The 17,970-nt window shown below is 34.8% G+C and overlaps 1 protein-coding gene across 11 annotated transcripts in view; it reads right to left on the minus strand.

Moving 5' to 3' along the window:
- Positions 1 to 559: 559 nt before the first annotated feature.
- Positions 560 to 17,970, minus strand: part of LOC141460164 (trace amine-associated receptor 8c) — a 471,099-nt gene continuing 453,688 nt past the window's right edge. For all 11 annotated transcript variants that reach the window (XM_074139888.1, XM_074139893.1, XM_074139892.1 and 8 more), the window contains 3 exons: positions 5,278 to 5,406; positions 3,736 to 3,861; positions 560 to 2,924 (listed from right to left, as the gene is read on the minus strand). In XM_074139888.1, coding sequence (XP_073995989.1) covers positions 2,715 to 2,924; positions 3,736 to 3,861; positions 5,278 to 5,406 — 465 coding nt within the window. In that variant the 3' untranslated portion in view covers positions 560 to 2,714. The remainder of the gene's footprint in view (positions 2,925 to 3,735; positions 3,862 to 5,277; positions 5,407 to 17,970) is intronic.

Below are 17,970 nucleotides of genomic sequence, written 5' to 3' on the forward strand. Positions count from 1 at the left end.
CAACAAAAATTTCTCTAAATAATCTTGGTACAACTTTGGAGTGCAAAAGTTTGTTTCAAATAGAACATAAAACGTTTTTAATTATCGACTAATTCCTTTTAATGACTCATCATTTTACTTTTTTGCGTAGCTGAAACAAATACTTCTGTTTTTATAACGATTATCTCTGATAAATACTTTTGAGATAACAAGCAATAAATTTTCATTAATTACACTCTTTCTGTTATTATTTTTTTAATTACACTTATGGGTTTACGACTGAAACGTTATTTTTATCATAGAAATTTAATAAACTACTATGTACTAACTAACAATAAAATGTTTTGTTATTTTTAATGAACAAAAATTGCAAGAAAATTTTACGTTATTGTTTAAACTCCAAAATCATATATTACACCTTGACAGGTTATATTGAAAATAATGTAATACAGACTTTGAAACGCACATAAATTTAGTTAAAGAAAGAATAAAAACATTTAACACCTTTTAATAAAAAAAAGTTTTTTTTGTCTTTAATTAACTATTCGAGGGACGCTTTACGGTTTAGGAAGTAACTGAGTATTGTTGATAATGACAGAAAACTGAAACATTTATTTGAAAATTGAAAAATTAATTTGATGTTATGAATGCTCGAAAATTACAGATTTTTGTTACATTTTAACTTAAATTAATTCAAATTTTTTATCAGCTCTCATTTTAGTAATTCTATTTACTAACGTTATCATACTTAGAACGAAGAGATTTCAATGTAAAATGTCATTTCTATTAACATATCTTGATTAGTTTTTCGCCATATAATAACTGTAATGTACGCGCCAATAATTTTGCGATACAATTTTTTACTTAAGTTTTAATACTTATAAAATCATTATTATTTTTTTTTTTTTGGCACTTGACTTTCACAGTTAAGCTGAACAAATAACTTTTAAACACAGTTTGACTTAAAGAGGAGTCCAATTTCAATACATGTTTGAAAATTTTGCCTAAGCATTGTTAAAGAAACCAAAGCCTATTAATTTTTCGCAAATCATTTCAAATTTTTTTATGATTCTGTTATTGTGGCATAATTATAAAAACATGTTTACAATAATTGCTGAAACAATCTATTCTATATCTTCCATTTTTTGTTTTTTTAAATTGACTTATCGCCATATTACTACTTACATCTAGGTACTTAATTGTAGTTTTTGTTTAATTTATTTTATATTTTTGTTTACGTTATTATGATTATTTTTTGAAATTTAAGTATGCAAGAACACACTTCTTTTTATCACAAACAAGGTCTTAATTACTACATACTTTGTAGAGTAATCTGTTTTATTTATTTTTGCTGTAACAATACAAATCTTGGATTCTTGGGCTTAAAAACGAAATTTGGCTTAAATTATTCGAGAATGAGAGGTAGAACTGATGAGATCATTATCTGTGCTGAGTGGGTGTAATAGGATGATCCGGATTTTAGAAAAAGCAAGTATAAGAGGATGTTCCTCAGAAGAGGTCCATGCAGAAATGTATTTCTTCAATTAATTAATATCTCTTATGATGAGCAAAATACGTGAAATTGAAATTTTGCCAAACGAAGCAGACGTGGAATAACCATAATGTAAAATTTGGAATCCAATTTTTCTCAGCTGAGTTGATACAGATTTACTAGGAATGTTGTTTGATATTTATAAAAGAAGTGAAGGCCATTGGTTTAGGTAGATGTATGCTATTTTTTTTATATCATAAAGTAAATAAATACGGATCTGTGAGCCTTTTATTTTTTTCACCAAATCATATATCGTTGATCACATTATAAAATCTAATCACGTATTGTTGTTGCTAATGCTTGGTGGGAGGTGGAGGCGGATACATCATAAATCATATATTTAAAATAATAATGAAAGGGGCAACCAAGAGTAAGAATCGGATAGGTAAGTCGTTGTGAAAAGATGCGGTATCAGAAAGGTGAAGGCTTTTATTTTGTATTTTTTAATCTCGATTACAATAGTTTATATCTGTGGCTTGGTGCAACAAGTGCCAATGTCAGATTTTTGTAAAAATGAGTAAAAAATCTGTTTTGATATATTAACCATCAAAATGTTTCTTGCAAGGAATGCCGAAGTTAATTGGTGAAGGAGGTATTCAATTTTTCTATTAAAGGAAGTACATTTCAAAAATAAATTTAGAAATGTTATGAACAATGATTCCCAAATTAGATTTGCATTGGGTTATAATTGATTAATAATAATAATAATTTAATTTTAAGGTTTGTTTAACGTGTTTTCTAAAATGAAATAATCACGAAGTACAATACCTGAGAAGCAAGAGGCATACTATTACAGCAAAATACTTATTTTTTCTACGATTAAGTCAGAGTCTTAGTGACTGCCACCAAGGATACCTCTTCTGCGGGCCAGTATTTTGCAAAAACAATTCCGACCGGACCTAACAACACTCGGACGTAACTCTTTTTTTGTTTAAATTATGAATTTTTTTAAACATATTTTCGTCGTGTCAACAACAGCTACTTCCAACCCTAACGGGGCCGGAAGCGCAAAACAAGAACGACTAGATTCCACAATAAAGAATTTTTTTTTTTTTTTTTCTTTTTATTATTATCTTTTTTTAAACACCAGTCACGTAAGAGATCCAAATAGTTTAGGTAAGATCTTCAATAGAATGACAGGTCGTTAGGAGCGGAGGGCGCGAGGCACCTTGGTGGCCTGCCCTCATTTCGTTGATCTTGGTGGGGGCGGTGGAGGCGGATACATCTTTTGCATCTGTAGACTATTGGATGATACTGTTCTTTCTAGAATTTCACCCCAATATTTCTCGCTAAGTCCTTCTATATCCCGGGTCAACGGTGCTGGAACTGATCCCGGTACTGAACAGCACTGTAGGCTATTGCTGGGTGGAGTTTTCTTACCGCGACATAAAATCTGTAATAGAAAGAATAAATACAAAAATTAAATGAGATTTTAGGTTTTTGGCCGTTGAAACTTAATTCTACTTAAAAATGAAATAGGTATCAGCCATTTTTAGGGTGAAAACTGAAAAAATACTGTGGGCTTCTTTTGATTTTCACTTTTTTTCCCCGGTGTTTTGCAAGTTTGGGTAGTGGAAGGGTCATAGGTTGTTTCAAGAAGTGGAAAATGTTTGTTAAAAGTGGAGAAATGACTTTTTGTGGGTAATCAGATTGGGTTCTACATGGATGGGAGTAGAACCTGCGTTTGGTTTGGATGTGTTACAAGGATAGAATTTAATGTCAAAAGAATGTTATAAGCATTTTATGTTATGGCAAATTGGGAAAGTGCAGTGCTACACAACTTTATTTTTAATAGAAATTTAGTGATTGTGTTGTTTTAGTCTTTTTTTCGGAAATGTTGGGCACTTCCTTCTACATAATTCCTCCTGCACTTTGCTAGAGAGGATATAATTTATCCAGTTTGCTGGTGGTGGTGAAGCGTATGATGAGATCAGGAATGTGTATTTTTTTAAAGATTTGTAGATTTTCTCAGAGTTTGGTGAGACATTGTTGTAGCCTCCAGTATATGAATCTAATTCCCCGGAATATGTCAGGAAAAACTTGTTAAAATGTCAAAAAAGAAGTCTTTTTAATTTTTAGTTTACCCTAAAAACTGTCGATAAAACTAATCAAGTTTTAAGAAGAAGAAAAACTAGGGTTTATAAATACAGAAAATGTTATTAACATATTTGATTAAACGTTTGTTTCTTAATTGATTATGTCACCTTTGTCATGAAGAGTTCTTTACTAATTCTTCTAAAATTATTATTTAATAGCCAATATAAAAATGGATTCCAAAAACTGTTGCTAAGTGCCAACCATGTGCAAGTAAATTCTAAAAATTCTGGCATCTGAAAAATAAAAAGGAATGGATTACTTTTTTAAGAGGTTAAAAAGCAAAAGTTAATTTATTTATAGGTAGACAATGGAAAAGTTTGGAAAAAAATTAATCTTAAATATAGTTTCCCAAGAATGGATTTCTGAGGGAAAAATCAAATATGTACAAGTAACCAGATTGTGGAAATTGCTAAAACTGTGTAGTGATTTTAAATCATAATTAATATATACTTTTCATGCAGGGCACTAATGACTGTTGACAATCTGTGCTAATGTACTCAACTAGATATGCTAAGTAGGGAGTAATTTATAAAAATAAATGTGTCTGATGGAGTGTTGTCTAATTATTCGCAACCACTCTTAAAATGTATATATATTCGGCTTAGGAGCCGGAGAGAACTACTTCTTCATAAAGTAGTAAAAATAAGTTAAATGAACACTTATTTTTTCAGGTGAACTCAACCTCCAACTACTAAATTAACTACTTCACTTAGTAAGTAGTAAAGGGATTTTTTGTTTTGTTTTCTGTTTTCAGAAAAGCTGGAGCAAAGTAGAGCATGTAGGAAATAATAATTTATTTCTTTTTCCAACCGGAAGATTTTTAAAGGCTATGTTCCAGGCTTTTGGTACCAACGCTTTTAAACCTGCAGTAAATTTTGCAGACAGCTACAAACAACTTTACGAAATTTCTAAACACCAGTACTGAGATTTATTTTACACAACATACCTGTTCCTTCCTAGATCTTGAAACTGTTTCTAAGCGAAATGGTGCCCATGTGAAACGCCGTTGATAATACTTTGAAGAATTTGTTAACACTATATTTTAAAATTGTTCAAGGTAAAATATCTACATTCTAACTAGAAAGAGGATCTCTGTGGCTGACGAATACTTGGTCCTAATATGTTACGCATAGCAGAAGTGGCTTGTGATAAAAAAAAAAAATATTAAAACTAATAATTAAAACGTCGAAATACCAATAAGCATTGAACCTGCCTTGAATAAAGTTCAGGGATGACCTAACCCTTATGTTTATATTATCCCATTCTCAACCTGCAGAATACGTTGCAATGACCTCGATCATCTGTTATGTCACTTCAAAAAAGAACCTTTCATCCCAAAACCTTCTTACCGCCAAATTTCGATCATTTCGTGACCCAGTGATGTTTTTCTTGTCACTAATGTATCCTGGGTGGTAAGTTGAATAACTTTTTGTTTAAGCGTAATATACGAATATTTCAGTACTTCTATATACGAAATACTAAGCGCACTAAGAAATTCTCTCTTATTTTTCTTTTATGAATATTCAAGTTTTCAGATACAAAAGCACTAAAAAATACTGAGATCAAAAATATTTCCAAAATAGATTGAGAATAATTTATATGGAGATTTTCTTTAACAAAATCAAGCCAAGGAATCTCTCTATATTTACCTTGGTGCCAGTGCAGGCGACAACAACTTCTTGTATTGTCCATGGGGTGACCATGACTATAAAGCCTAACGACATAGCTGCCATTGTCCTGGAAGCGTTAGTGCTCAACCTTCTCTCATGGGTCACCATCTAAGAAAACAATCAACACAAATCTCATTACCATTTCTACTTCATCTACTTTCTTAAATCGAAGGAAGAAACAATTCTATATTCTCTGAGTTTATTTATTTTTTCCATTGCAACAATAACACATTTACTGAATAATACTCGCATGAATAAACATTAGTATTTTTTAAGGTGGCAGCTAAATCCTTGGATTGGTGCTCCATGTTAGGTAAAATATTCCTTTATTATACAAATTGCTTTCACTATTTGTAAAATTTGAAATTGAAAACAATTTGAATAATATTTTCTGATTTTCTTATTTTTCCTAGAGGAAATTCGTAGTAAATAAAGGGCTCAAAGGATACACATAGAATAGGGTTAATATCATTCAGTGTCTTAAGTAAGTAGTATATTTTGTATTTTTTATTGTTATTTAATTTTTGTAAGGCAGAAATTAGTAGCTTAAAGGAGCTTTATTTACTCTTTTCTTCGCTAGAAGGAAGTGATGAGTTAGGTAATTATTGTTAGATGGGAAACATGTTGTCTGTTTGGAGCATAAGGCAAACAGAAATCTGCTATGAAACGTTCAAAAGTGTGACAAATATTTCTGATTAACGGATTTTCTGTAAATTTGAAATATTACCTATTTAATCAATTCCTATCAGAGTTGTTTAGGTAATAAGACTTGCAACTTTCACTTAACTGTCATTTCTCTATTTCTTTATGATAAGCAAGTATTATCATCTATATCTTGCCTTAAGAATTATTTTTCAAAGAAAAAATTCTAATAATTTGGCGGATAGTACAGATTTCAAACAAGGGATGATGTAAAACATTATTTTTTCTAACTTGCTAGTAAGATCGTTCTTTCCAAATTACGATTTCGCGGAAATCGCACTTAGATACTAGTTGAGTACAATGAGTAGTCGAATAATCAAAATGCTATTTTGGTAGTTAGGAAGTGCCTGTGTATTTATAGAGAATGTAGAAAAAAAAGAAAATAAGAAAGAGAAACGAAGTGAATTTTCTAACCATAACAAATGATGAAATTACTCTAGTTAATATGCTCAATGAATTTACAATGTTGTAATTATAGTTCATTCTTTTTGGTGACTGATTTATAGTTTCAATAGGATGAAAAAATAATTGCCATTTCAGTCGAGTAAAATTTATTTTACCGAGCTTTTGACCTAGCAACTAGGTCATCTTCAGGGCTAGTTTACAAAGTAATATTTTTACATTACAGGGTTGGTGTCTTATATGGACAACCTAACACATATTACACACAGACCGATCACACTCAGTCCATGAACAGACAAGACAGAAGACACACCAACCCTGTAATGTAAAAGTATTACTTTCTAAACTAGCCCTGAAGTCAAAAGCTCGGCAAAATAAATTTTACTCGACTGAAATGGCAATTATTTTTTCATACTGTTGTAATTATAGTTCCCAACTTCGTGTTTTTTGCTAAAACGTAATTTATTACTCAATTTTCTGTAATTTATGGATTTTTATTTATTTATCCAATCTAATAAAAGTATATTTTACTTAATTTTATTAATTAATGGTGTATTAATTACTGCTATTGAAAAGTTAACTATTTCTAGAAGGTTAAATGGTTAGAAGGTTACATATCTTTTACATATGTATGTACATATATGTAATAAAAAATCTAATCTAAATTATTCTAGTAGACCACTGCAATGCAGTGGCCACAAGGCTGCTTCGAATTCTAAGTTAGATTTTTTTTTTTTAATAATTTTCTAAAAAAAAATGATTTTGTTTTTCCATGAGCATCTCTATTTGTAAAACAGGTTTTATTATGAAAACATGATTTACAAAAGATTTCTGAATTGACTCAAGACTCAGGAATGTTTGTCACTGTTTGTGATTTAAGAATCTTACCAATTTCTTAATTTACTTAGTTTCTTTAAGTTTTGTTTTCTTTAATGATTATTTATTATATTCATTTTTTTTTTTTTTATTTAAGGCGCCTCACCAACTGAGGTTATTAGCACGCGGAGCTTTTTTCAGTGCAATGCTGGACTCTTGACAGTTTTCTCACGTTTAAAACCGTATATCTTTTTATCTTTTGGCTTCTTTCCTTTTTCAAGTCATCCAGTCTCAAAGGCCTTCCTATATTTTTCAACTCCTTAAGTTTAAATCCTCGATACATTCCCGTAATACCAGATCTCGCTCATTCGATCTCTATATTCCCTCTCACCGTACCTCATCCTTTAACAAATCCTTCCTAATACGTGCTACTTCTCTCTGGAACTCCTTACCATCATCTGTCCGCCATGCTCCTACCCTATCCATCTTTAAATCCCGTCTATTCAGTTATCTCCTTTCTATTCAGCTTCCTCCGAAATTTTAATTGTTTTAATTTATTTCCTTAATTTCTATTGTTATTTTTATTTTCACTTTTTGTAAATATTTATTTATTTATTTATTTTCTGTTTAATCACAGGCCAAACTATTAAGACCTCTATTTGTACCTGTGTTTATTCTTAGGGGACAATTGTCCCAGAATAATAAATTTCTATTCTATTCTATTCTACTGTCCATCACCGGAGAGTGAGCTGTAATAAACTCCTGTGAAGAGAAAATCTAAGGGCCAGCATCTGGGTTCGAACCCTGAATCTCAGCGTGGGAATTCATCACGTTAACCATGTAGCATAAGTTGTTGAATTGATTGAAAGAAATGTGTAGTGGACAGGAAATATATCTTAAGAAACCTGTAAGGTTTACAAAAATCTAATGCAAGGTAGGTCATGTAATAAATATACGATATTAATAATTTTATTTTGACTAAAACAGTGAATAATAAACAGTAAAATTAGTCAAGTGTTTAAACTTAATCACCTTCCACTACGATTTTATTTTGCTAAAAATTTCTTGCCATTGCCACATCGATAGAGATATGTTTGTAGAGAAGAAGGTTTCAAGAACGGAAAAAAAAGAAGAGCACATAAAGATGCAATAGTGTTGAGAGGCGAAAAGAGAGGCGAAGTGTTATAGAACACAATCCGCCCTTAACACACTATGTGCGGCTTGGAATTTCTCTCTAACCCCAAACTACCCTGAAGTTCTTTTCCACTCTCGCATAGTCATGTGGCCTTTGGATTACAGCCAAATGCTCTGGCCACACTACTTTACTCAAACACTCTCACACACTATGGCATTCTCACTTCATCCGTTTTTACTCTACTTGTGTTCCGCCTCGCACACGTCCAAACTTTCTTGCTATTTTCTCCATCACAAGACTTGATTTAAAACTTGAAGATTTGAAAGAGTGAAGCGCTTTCTTTAATTAACGAATAAATACCAATTAAAACATTACAATAGTGAGCAAATTTATGAAAAAAATAGCATATGAAATTATTTATTTAGAAATATATAATTAGTAATAACTTTTTTAATGACGTATGTTTATGCTACTATTAACAACAATGATAACAGTGAACAGTAGAAGTGAACAAGCGGTGAAGTTACCCAACGGTAACACTGCACTATTAATCACAATCTACACTAGAGGAAGGAGATCCCGAAGGCAGTGTCTTTTAAGACGTATTGTTGGGTTGCCAGGAAAAATTCTAGGAGAAATATTTTGAGCTAGAGGCTTTGCCTATGACTGCAGGTTGAATTGGAGTTTTCTGTATAGTATTTTTGGCGATTTGGGGCGATATACAGAATATTTAAGATCTGTATGTACAGATCGCTTTGAGACGCAAATATTTAAAAACTCGAAGTTTTTTGCGTTTCATTAAACAAAAAGTAAGTTCAAATGCTACTATTTTTTTTTTTGATATATTTTACATGAAAAATTGATTCTTATAAATGTTATACAGGGTGTTCATTTTAAGACAGCTCAAATGCATTTCATGCTTAAACGGTTAATCTGAGCAAAAAATGGTAGAGGAAAAATTTGTTGCCCGTCACCTCTAGTTACAGAATATGTGACTTGATTTTGGATTCCTGCCCGCATACGCGGCTGACCAAAAGTGAGGGTTCGCAGTTGACCCCTATTTTCATATACACAGTTTTAAAGAGTATAAAAAGTTATGAGAGAAACCGGAAACTGCAATTCGATATCTTCAAAATTAAAGGTGCTAGGCCATTTCAAAATCTGGTATTTTATTAATCATATTTCAATTTTTTAACTTGTTATCAAAGAGAAAGAAGAGCACGCGATAGGTCATTTTTATGTATTTTTTCATCCCCTTTCTACTAAAACTATTGCCAAGGCAGTAAAGCTAGTATTTTTCTTAATATCGGGAAATGAGTAGTTTTCCGAGTGATTTTTCTAAGAAAAATCAAATGTTAAGAGCTTTAGATGTTCTCAAGCATACACAAAATGGCTAAAAATTAATTTTACATCTGTTACAAACAAGAAGGTTTAATAATTATTTGGTAATTTTGGGAGAGTTGCGTTTAATTACCAAAATAATTGGAAACCTCCTGCCACATATTTAAGTGATCAATATCTTTCATGTAAAGGATCAAACTTATTCCTTAATTTATCAAATAATGCACTTTACTCAATTTGTGAAGCATGTACTGTGCCTTCACAGTTGCCTCTTGATAACTAGTGCTTGATGAGAATCATTTGAAGATTTTTGAAGCAGTTATTTACTTCAATCAGAAAATAAATAAATACAAATTTCAATTCTTCTACTCTAAAAGTAAAAAAGGATTGGAAAATACAATAATATACAAGTATTTCACTTTGACCAACTTTAGAAGTGATACAATCTTATGCCTGAAATCTCATAATTCAACTACAGTCCGGATAATCGTGGCTGAACTTCTACCGGATATTGTTAGTTCAGACTAAAATGTCCCGGGGACGGTAGTTGTGAAATTCAAAAGGAGGAGTGTGAGAATGGGAAAGATCCGTTGTCTTGCAAGTTAGTTATTGACTGGAGTTGGTTGTCAGATAGTCAACCCCAAACCCAGAGGCTATCCGAACAGACTTTCCAAAGTATCCACTTAAATCCTTTTCTCTACTAAAATCTGCACCATATTCATACCTAAAACATTCTTGGCTACTAATTTTTGCTTGTGTGCCACCGTTCCACATCCGGTCTGGAATAGTGTTGGTATTTTTTTTGGGGGGGGGGAAGGAGCAGACCCGCACAATATTCGCAGTTACTCCGGTATTATCACTTTCGTCCGGTCGAAGGACTTAAGTTTTTATAACATAAACTTTCTGTGTTCAAAACTCTACGCTTTATTAAAAGAATTTCTACTCAAAAACAAAAGGTTCAAACCTCTGTTAACAAACTGTTCTTATTTTCCATTTTTATACCTAATTAAATGTGGAGTCAAGTTGTGATTAAGTTTAAGCTTTTTGTTTGTACTGAACAAAATAAGTTTAACATAAAGAAAATATTCTCATTTCACTATTTATTTATTTATTTATTTATTTATTGTTATAGTGGTCTTGTTTGCACATTAACCATTACTTTATATGAGGGCTGGAAAAAACCAACATATTGGCATGAACAATTACAGTTGGCTCCCAGCGCCTCAATTTACCAATATGTTGGTGGAAAAAAACCAGCCCTATCTTTTCCAATATTCAATTTGAGGAATAGCGCAGCCTCTTTCCCTTCTTTCTTCGTCATGCCAGCCACTCTTCTACTACATTCTGCGTCGTGGCTTCCATGAGATAAGGATATCTTGAGCGCTGCGTACTGACATTCCTTCCTAGAACAACACAATGGTCTCTGAATGTGACTTCGTTATTTGATGTGAGCTTAGAGTGGTGTAATTAGTAGTGTAGTTATGATAGTACTTGTTTGAGTAATTAAGAACTAAAATCGCAACTATGGAGTTTAGCTGCATCCTATATTTTTATTTTATTCTCTCTAATGAATTTGTAAATAATTCGTAGCGCATCAGGATTCATTATAGCTAAAATACTTTTAGCGCTACAGGGAAATCGTACATGTGTTGCCAATTCCTTTAGGAACTTGTCTCTATTTTTATTATATCTGCTGCATCTGAAGAGGAGGTGATCGATGTCCCCATCCTCCCCGCTATCGCAATCACATTTGGGACTATCTAATAACTTAATTTTATGCAGATGCGGATTTGTGAGATTATGGTTGAACCTCAGTCGCATTATTGTTGTGTAAAATTGCCTTTCCCCCTCCAGTACTTCTACAAACCATGGCTTGTTGGGAATCCTAGGCTGTAAATCAGCGTAATATTTACCCTTAATTTCTTTTTCCAGATCGTAGAGCTTTTGCCATGCGTCATAACAACGCTTTCTTAAAGCACCTTCGAAATCCGCTAAATTGAGCACTGGAGTATGTTCCCCTAATAAGATCGCTCTTTTTGCTAGCACGTCGACTTTCTCGTTATCAACTATCCCAGCATGCCCTTTCAGCCAAACCAGATGCAACCTACCCATTGCATTAATCAAATGACTTATAATTTCTATAATTATGGGATCAAAAACATCGCCCGGACGCTTTATTTTTTGGAGTGCACTTTTAGAATCACTAAGAATGACTATTATGTCATTACTTTGTATTTGTTCCGCCAGGATTACCGCATTCCAAATCGCTACGATTTCTGCGGTAAATATTGAGGCATTATTAGGGAGCTTGTATAGGCGAAAACTTCCCGTTTGCGGGTCAAGAACAGCACAACCTACTCCCTGCTCCGATTTTGATCCGTCCGTAAATAGTAAATAAGGGTTGATTATGATTTCCCTCATGCGCGCTATAAAAGCTAGGTATGTTAAATCCCCCCATTCTTCTTTCACCTTATCATATAAATCTAAATGGACGTACGGAGATTCTTTACAAGATACTTCATAGTGAAGAGATCTCCGAGGAGACGCGTGTAACACCTCTAGGCCAGAGTACAATTTCTCCGTTACTCTAAACATTTCACACATTAATGGCGTTTTCTTTTTTAACCAAAACCTGTGTGAGCGAACCACTTCTGAGAGCTCTGAGACTCTCATCAAGGAAACTTCCTTAAACTTAATTAGCCTTTTGCTTAAGAACTTTCCCAACAATAATTCTCGACGTATGTGTAGAGGCATAATTTTAGCCTCCACCAGGAGAACATTTGTGGGAGTTGATCTCATAGCTCCCAGACAAATGCGTATTGCTTTGTACTGGACCTTGTCCAGCCCAGATAGTGAAGTTTGGCAGGCATCTCCGTAAATACCGCAACCATAATCTATTTTAGATAAAATTAAATTTCGGTAAAGCAGAAGGGCTATTTTTGGGTCGGTACCATATGTAACATGTGCAACATATCTAAGCACATTCAATGCTTTTTCACAACTTTGGATTATTCTCTTAATGTGAGGTCTCCAAGTTAATTTGTGGTCTACATAAAGTCCTAAGACCTTAACTATTGGCGATTGCGAAACTTTAAACGGCCCTAGCTGTATAGTGCCAGCAAGAATATTCTGACGCTTTCTACTAAACATGGTGACTGAGCTCTTATTTCCAGAAATGCGAAAACCCAAGTGGTTGCACCATGCATTGAGATCATGCAAGGCCTGTCCCATTATTTCTACCAAATTTTCTTCGGATTTTCCTCCAGTGTATACAGTGAAATCATCAGCAAACTGGACTATCCTGATTTCCGGAACGAGCCAGTCTCTCAAATCAGATGTATATATATTAAATAGCAAAGGGCTAAGCACGGCACCTTGGGGGAGACCAATGCCTGTTGTTCTGGGACCCGTTACCAAAACTCCCCTTCTAATAATTAATTGTCTTTGTTGTAACATATTAATTATATTTACTATTACCCTGCCAGGTACTTGCATTACCAACATTTTATCCTTTAGTATTGCGATATTTACGTTATCATATGCTTTATGAATATCTACGAAAGCCGCTAATAAGGGTTTGTTTTCCGTTCTATTTAAGTGCACTTCATTAACAAACGCTGCCAGACAATCTAATGTGCCACGGTGCCTTCTAAAACCCAGCTGATGTGGGGCCAGCTTATTATATTCCTCCACCCACCAATCCAACCTATGCTTTATCATCCGTTCATACGTTTTGCACACACAGGACGATAAAGCAATTGGCCGATACGACTGGTACGAGTTGGGATCTTTACCAGGCTTTAAGAGAGGAAATATTAAATGGGTTCTCCAACTTTCAATCATAGTTCCCCCAACCCACATTTCGTTCATAATTCTAAGAAGCGATAAAAGGGCCGGAAATGGAAGGTTTTGTAGCATTTGATAGTGAATACCGTCTTGGCCGGGCGATGTACTACCTCCTTTTTTTAGAGCATACTTCAATTCCCACAATTGGAATGGCAGATTCAAGTCCTCATCACCAATTGGGATATTTGATAGGTCGATAAACTGGCTAGCATAGTCCGGAGTCAGAGATTTATGGAATTCTTCAACCCAATGGCCATCATCAGTGACTTCTACTTGGGGAGAGTAACCTTTTTTTAGACTTCGAATTCGCTTCCAAATGACGTTAGAGGGAGTTTGTCTATCTAAACTATTGCAAAATTCGTACCACATTATTCGTTTTTTTTCTTTGTACGTCCGACGACTGATTGCTAGTTTTCTGTTTAAATTGACGTAATTTTCCAAGGTGGGTGCTCTCTTATAGCTTTCGTAGGCTATTATTGACTCTTGCTTGACTCTATTGCAATCATCATCCCACCATGGCTTGATTGCTCGATTTGGGTTTAAATAAAGCCATTGTGGGAATCTAGGAATGGATCCTAAGGCCGCTGATCTTATTTCTTGAGTCAAATAATCATAAGTGCAGCTGGTGGGTTCCGATGTACTGAATTTTAAATCCAGTACCATCCGATACTTTTCCCAATCCGCCTTACTGAGATTCCAACCTCCTGCCTTAGGGTGCCTAATGCGTGCACCAGAGGTTGCCTGCCGCCCATTAAATGACTTCACCAGAATTCCCAGGTGATCCGAACCCAAGGGCTCTTGTATTACTTCCCAACTGAGCTCAGACATCAGATCTGGAGAACATAAAGTTATGTCCACAGGTTGAGCTCGAGCCCCCGGTCGGGGAATCATAGTGGGCGACCCATCATTTAATGTACACAGATTGTACGAATCTATTAACTCTGCTAGAGCTCGTCCTTCTAGGTTTTCCCGATGTCCCCCCCACATTGGATGAAGCGCATTAAAGTCACCACCAAGAATAAGAGGACCCGAAACCTGATTTAGTACATTACTCCATTCCTCTACTGAGGCTTTATGCCCAGGACGGCAGTAAGTGCCAAGGACCGTAATACTGACGCTCCTAAATAGGATTTTAGCCCCACATATCTGAACTCTGCCCCTTAATGGATTATTCAGCACTATTGGGTCGAAAGGCAATTTTTTACTGATAAATATGGCACTTCCACCATATCCATCCTTACGATCGTCTCTGACAACGTGATATCTTCGCAACTCTAATTTTAGGTTATACTTAAACCATGTTTCACTTAAGATGGCCACATCGACGCACCTCTCGCGCAGCAGGACATCAAGACTGTCCCTATTGGCTAAGTACGATCTTATATTTATTTGTAAAATTTTCATTAGGATTGAGAATGTTTTTGTGTGATTATCTTAGATTTACAGCCTAAAGGCACTTTTGGAATATCCTTCATATGTTCAAGGTTATATGCTTTTGTTTTACTATTCTCATTTCTTTCCGTACTAGACCGCAGACTACTCCTTCGTTCTTTGGTGAGCATTCTCGCGTTACCCGCAGAATGCGCTCCTTTTGAAGGAGTAGCACTCTCAGTTTTTTCCCCTTTATAGAATTGGGATACAAGTAGTGCTAGGGATTTGGTAGTTTCACCAATATCTCCCTTACTCAGTGAATCGATCACTCCAATGATTACATCCACCACTGGGTGATCTACTGCGGCAAAAGTTTTTCGGATATCCTTGATACTGATTTTATCCTTGTCTTTTTTTTGGCTGACTTCTTCGATTTCCACAATAGGCCCATCAGGAACATCCCGATGTTCGCCCAAAATCGGCGTTTTCTTCTCTGACCGCCTCTTTTGTTTTCGTGGCCGTTGTTGTTTTATGGGGTGGAGTAAGGGATCTGGAAGGGGGGGAAATTCTTCCTCCGACAAGCACTCGAATCTGTTCCTTTTGGCTACCTCTACGAAGGTGGTACCTCCTAGATATGTAGTACCATATGTAACTTTTTCTTTAATCAATTTGTTTTCTTCTTTATATTTTGGACACGCCGCATCCGTAGCCAAATGATTACCTCGGCAGTGAATGCATTCCGTTTTGTTTATTTCACATTGTTCGATGCTATGAGCACCAGAACATTTACTGCACCTCGGTTGCCCTTTGCATTGTGAGCTGGAGTGCCCGTATCGAAGACAGTTGACGCACGGTCTTCTATTTGGTACATATGGTTCCACTTTAAACCTGGCACCATACATTGAAACGTATCTCGGTAAGCTCTGACTATCAAACGTCAGAAAGCAGGTCTCGAGTGGCCTGTTTTCTACCCTTCTGAATATTCTTTTTACATTAACTACTCGTATTTGACTTTGAATATTCTCCAAAATCTCTTGTTCAGATATTGAAGACTCCATCCCTTTTATGACACCTTTTGAAAAAATAAGGTGGTCCGGAATGTAGGCTTTCAATTTTTTTTTTAAAAAACAATTATTATTTGTCAAATAATTTGCTGCCTCGGGGGTACTTGTTTCAATTTTCATTCTATTCTTCCCAACTGACCTTATATCCAGGATATCATGGGAATGTTTATTATCCTCGGTGTAAATCCATTTGCCAAAAGTAACCCGATGGATACTTCCCAGGTTACCCTCATTTCCCTCAACAAAGATGAAGTAGGGACCTTTATCATTTGGCTTGAATTTATTTCCAGCCGGTAATTGTAATGTTTCTCATTTCACTAAATGTCATTAGTTCACTAAATGTCCTTCACAAAGTAAAATTTAAGGATAAACATTCCCATGCGTTTTAGCTTTTCTAATAACGTAAGGTGATGACAGTTGGTGGGATGTTCGACTGCGCTGATTTCAAGTAAGTGTTTACAATTAGCGAATAAAGGTAAAACTAAGTAAATGTTGTAAAGGAGGGAGATCATGTACCTTGGCTTTTAAGTTAATTCATGTAATAACTTCATCTGCAGAAGTTGTCAGTAGGATTTTGGTTTGGTGCCGAACAGATAACTCTACCGTCTACTCTCCTATCTGAAAAGTCGCCTTATTTCTTCTAGATTCATTTAGCTTTTACCAATAATATTATAAATATTGTAACGAAGTTGACCTGAGGATAGAAGAAGGGCCTAGATTGTTCTGGGAGTTGGGTGACCGAAGTCTATAATGGTCCACCACTGTGTAAACAAAAGGCCAGGCTTTACCTGAGCCGGAGAAGAAAGAGGCTAGATTGGTCTGGGAGTTTAGTGACCAAAGCCTATAACGGTCCACCACTGTGTAAAAGCCAAGGGAGCGGCCCCAGTTGGGGTGGTGGCAGTATGTGTTTTCCCAGTCAGTGAGTCGCAAGTGGGAATGAGACAGTCGGAGTTGGAGTGGGGCAGTCGCAATTGGAGTGAGGCAGTTACAGTTGGAGTCAGTGAGAGTTCGAGAGAGTCAGTGTTGCGGAGTGCTTCAGAGTTAGCCAGTTGGGCAGTTAGACAGTTAGTGAGTAGAGCTTTGTCAGTGCAACTGAGTCTAGTGCAATTCAGTGCAGTGCAGACCAGTAGTCAGTCGTGGAACAGTTTTGTGGCGTTACGAAGTGAGTAAGTAACAGTAAACTGTTGTGACTGTTGTAAATGGTGACTGTAATGAATAGCGTTAGTTGCTAGTAAATGTTAATGTTAGTAATGTTAATGTGTTAATAAATCAGGTTACTACTTATAAGTTTAGCGAGTTTTATTATTTATTCAACCCACATATTAATAACTAGTGGCAGTCACTAGTTGTAGTTAGAGTTTTTTTAGTAAAAGGACAAAAAAGCTTTACAATATAATAAATTTATAAATTAGCGTCCTGTGTTGATTCACGGCTCCGCGATCTTTCCCACCTCAAAAACTGATCTAGAATAAAGATGGTGAAAGAAACCTGTACCATTACAAAAAAGAAAGCTCGCAAAAGAGTAAGATAGTGAAAAGGATTACCGCAGAAAGTGTCTAAAGAAGACAAGAAGGAACAGAATAATAAATGAGATTTGAAGAAATGAAAATAAGGTAGAAGAAGGTATCAGTGACTCAAAAGAGTGAAAAAAAGGAGTTAACCTAGAGCAGACCATCAAGAAGATGGCAACGAAGAACTGATGGCTGCCAGAGGTCTATCATAGATTGGTAGGATCGAGAGATTTGAGGGAAAAATTGACTTAACGGCAAGCTTAAAATTCTTCAGAATGAAACTAGAAAGGAAAGCTAGTAATTGGTTAAAAGTAACCACAAGGGAAATTAGGTTATCTGTTCTTGACTGATATAAAAATGTGTAATTGCGCAAAATAATAGAAATATCATTATATTTATCAAAATATTATCAAATTATTCATAAATATAAATATTATTTATAGCAATATCAAAAATCGTAATTTGCCAAGAGATTAAATACGTA

This window comes from Rhodnius prolixus, unplaced genomic scaffold (assembly GCF_049639745.1).
Source record: "Rhodnius prolixus isolate KJV_2025 unplaced genomic scaffold, Rpr scaffold_6, whole genome shotgun sequence".
NCBI classification, from domain to species: domain Eukaryota; kingdom Metazoa; phylum Arthropoda; class Insecta; order Hemiptera; family Reduviidae; genus Rhodnius; species Rhodnius prolixus.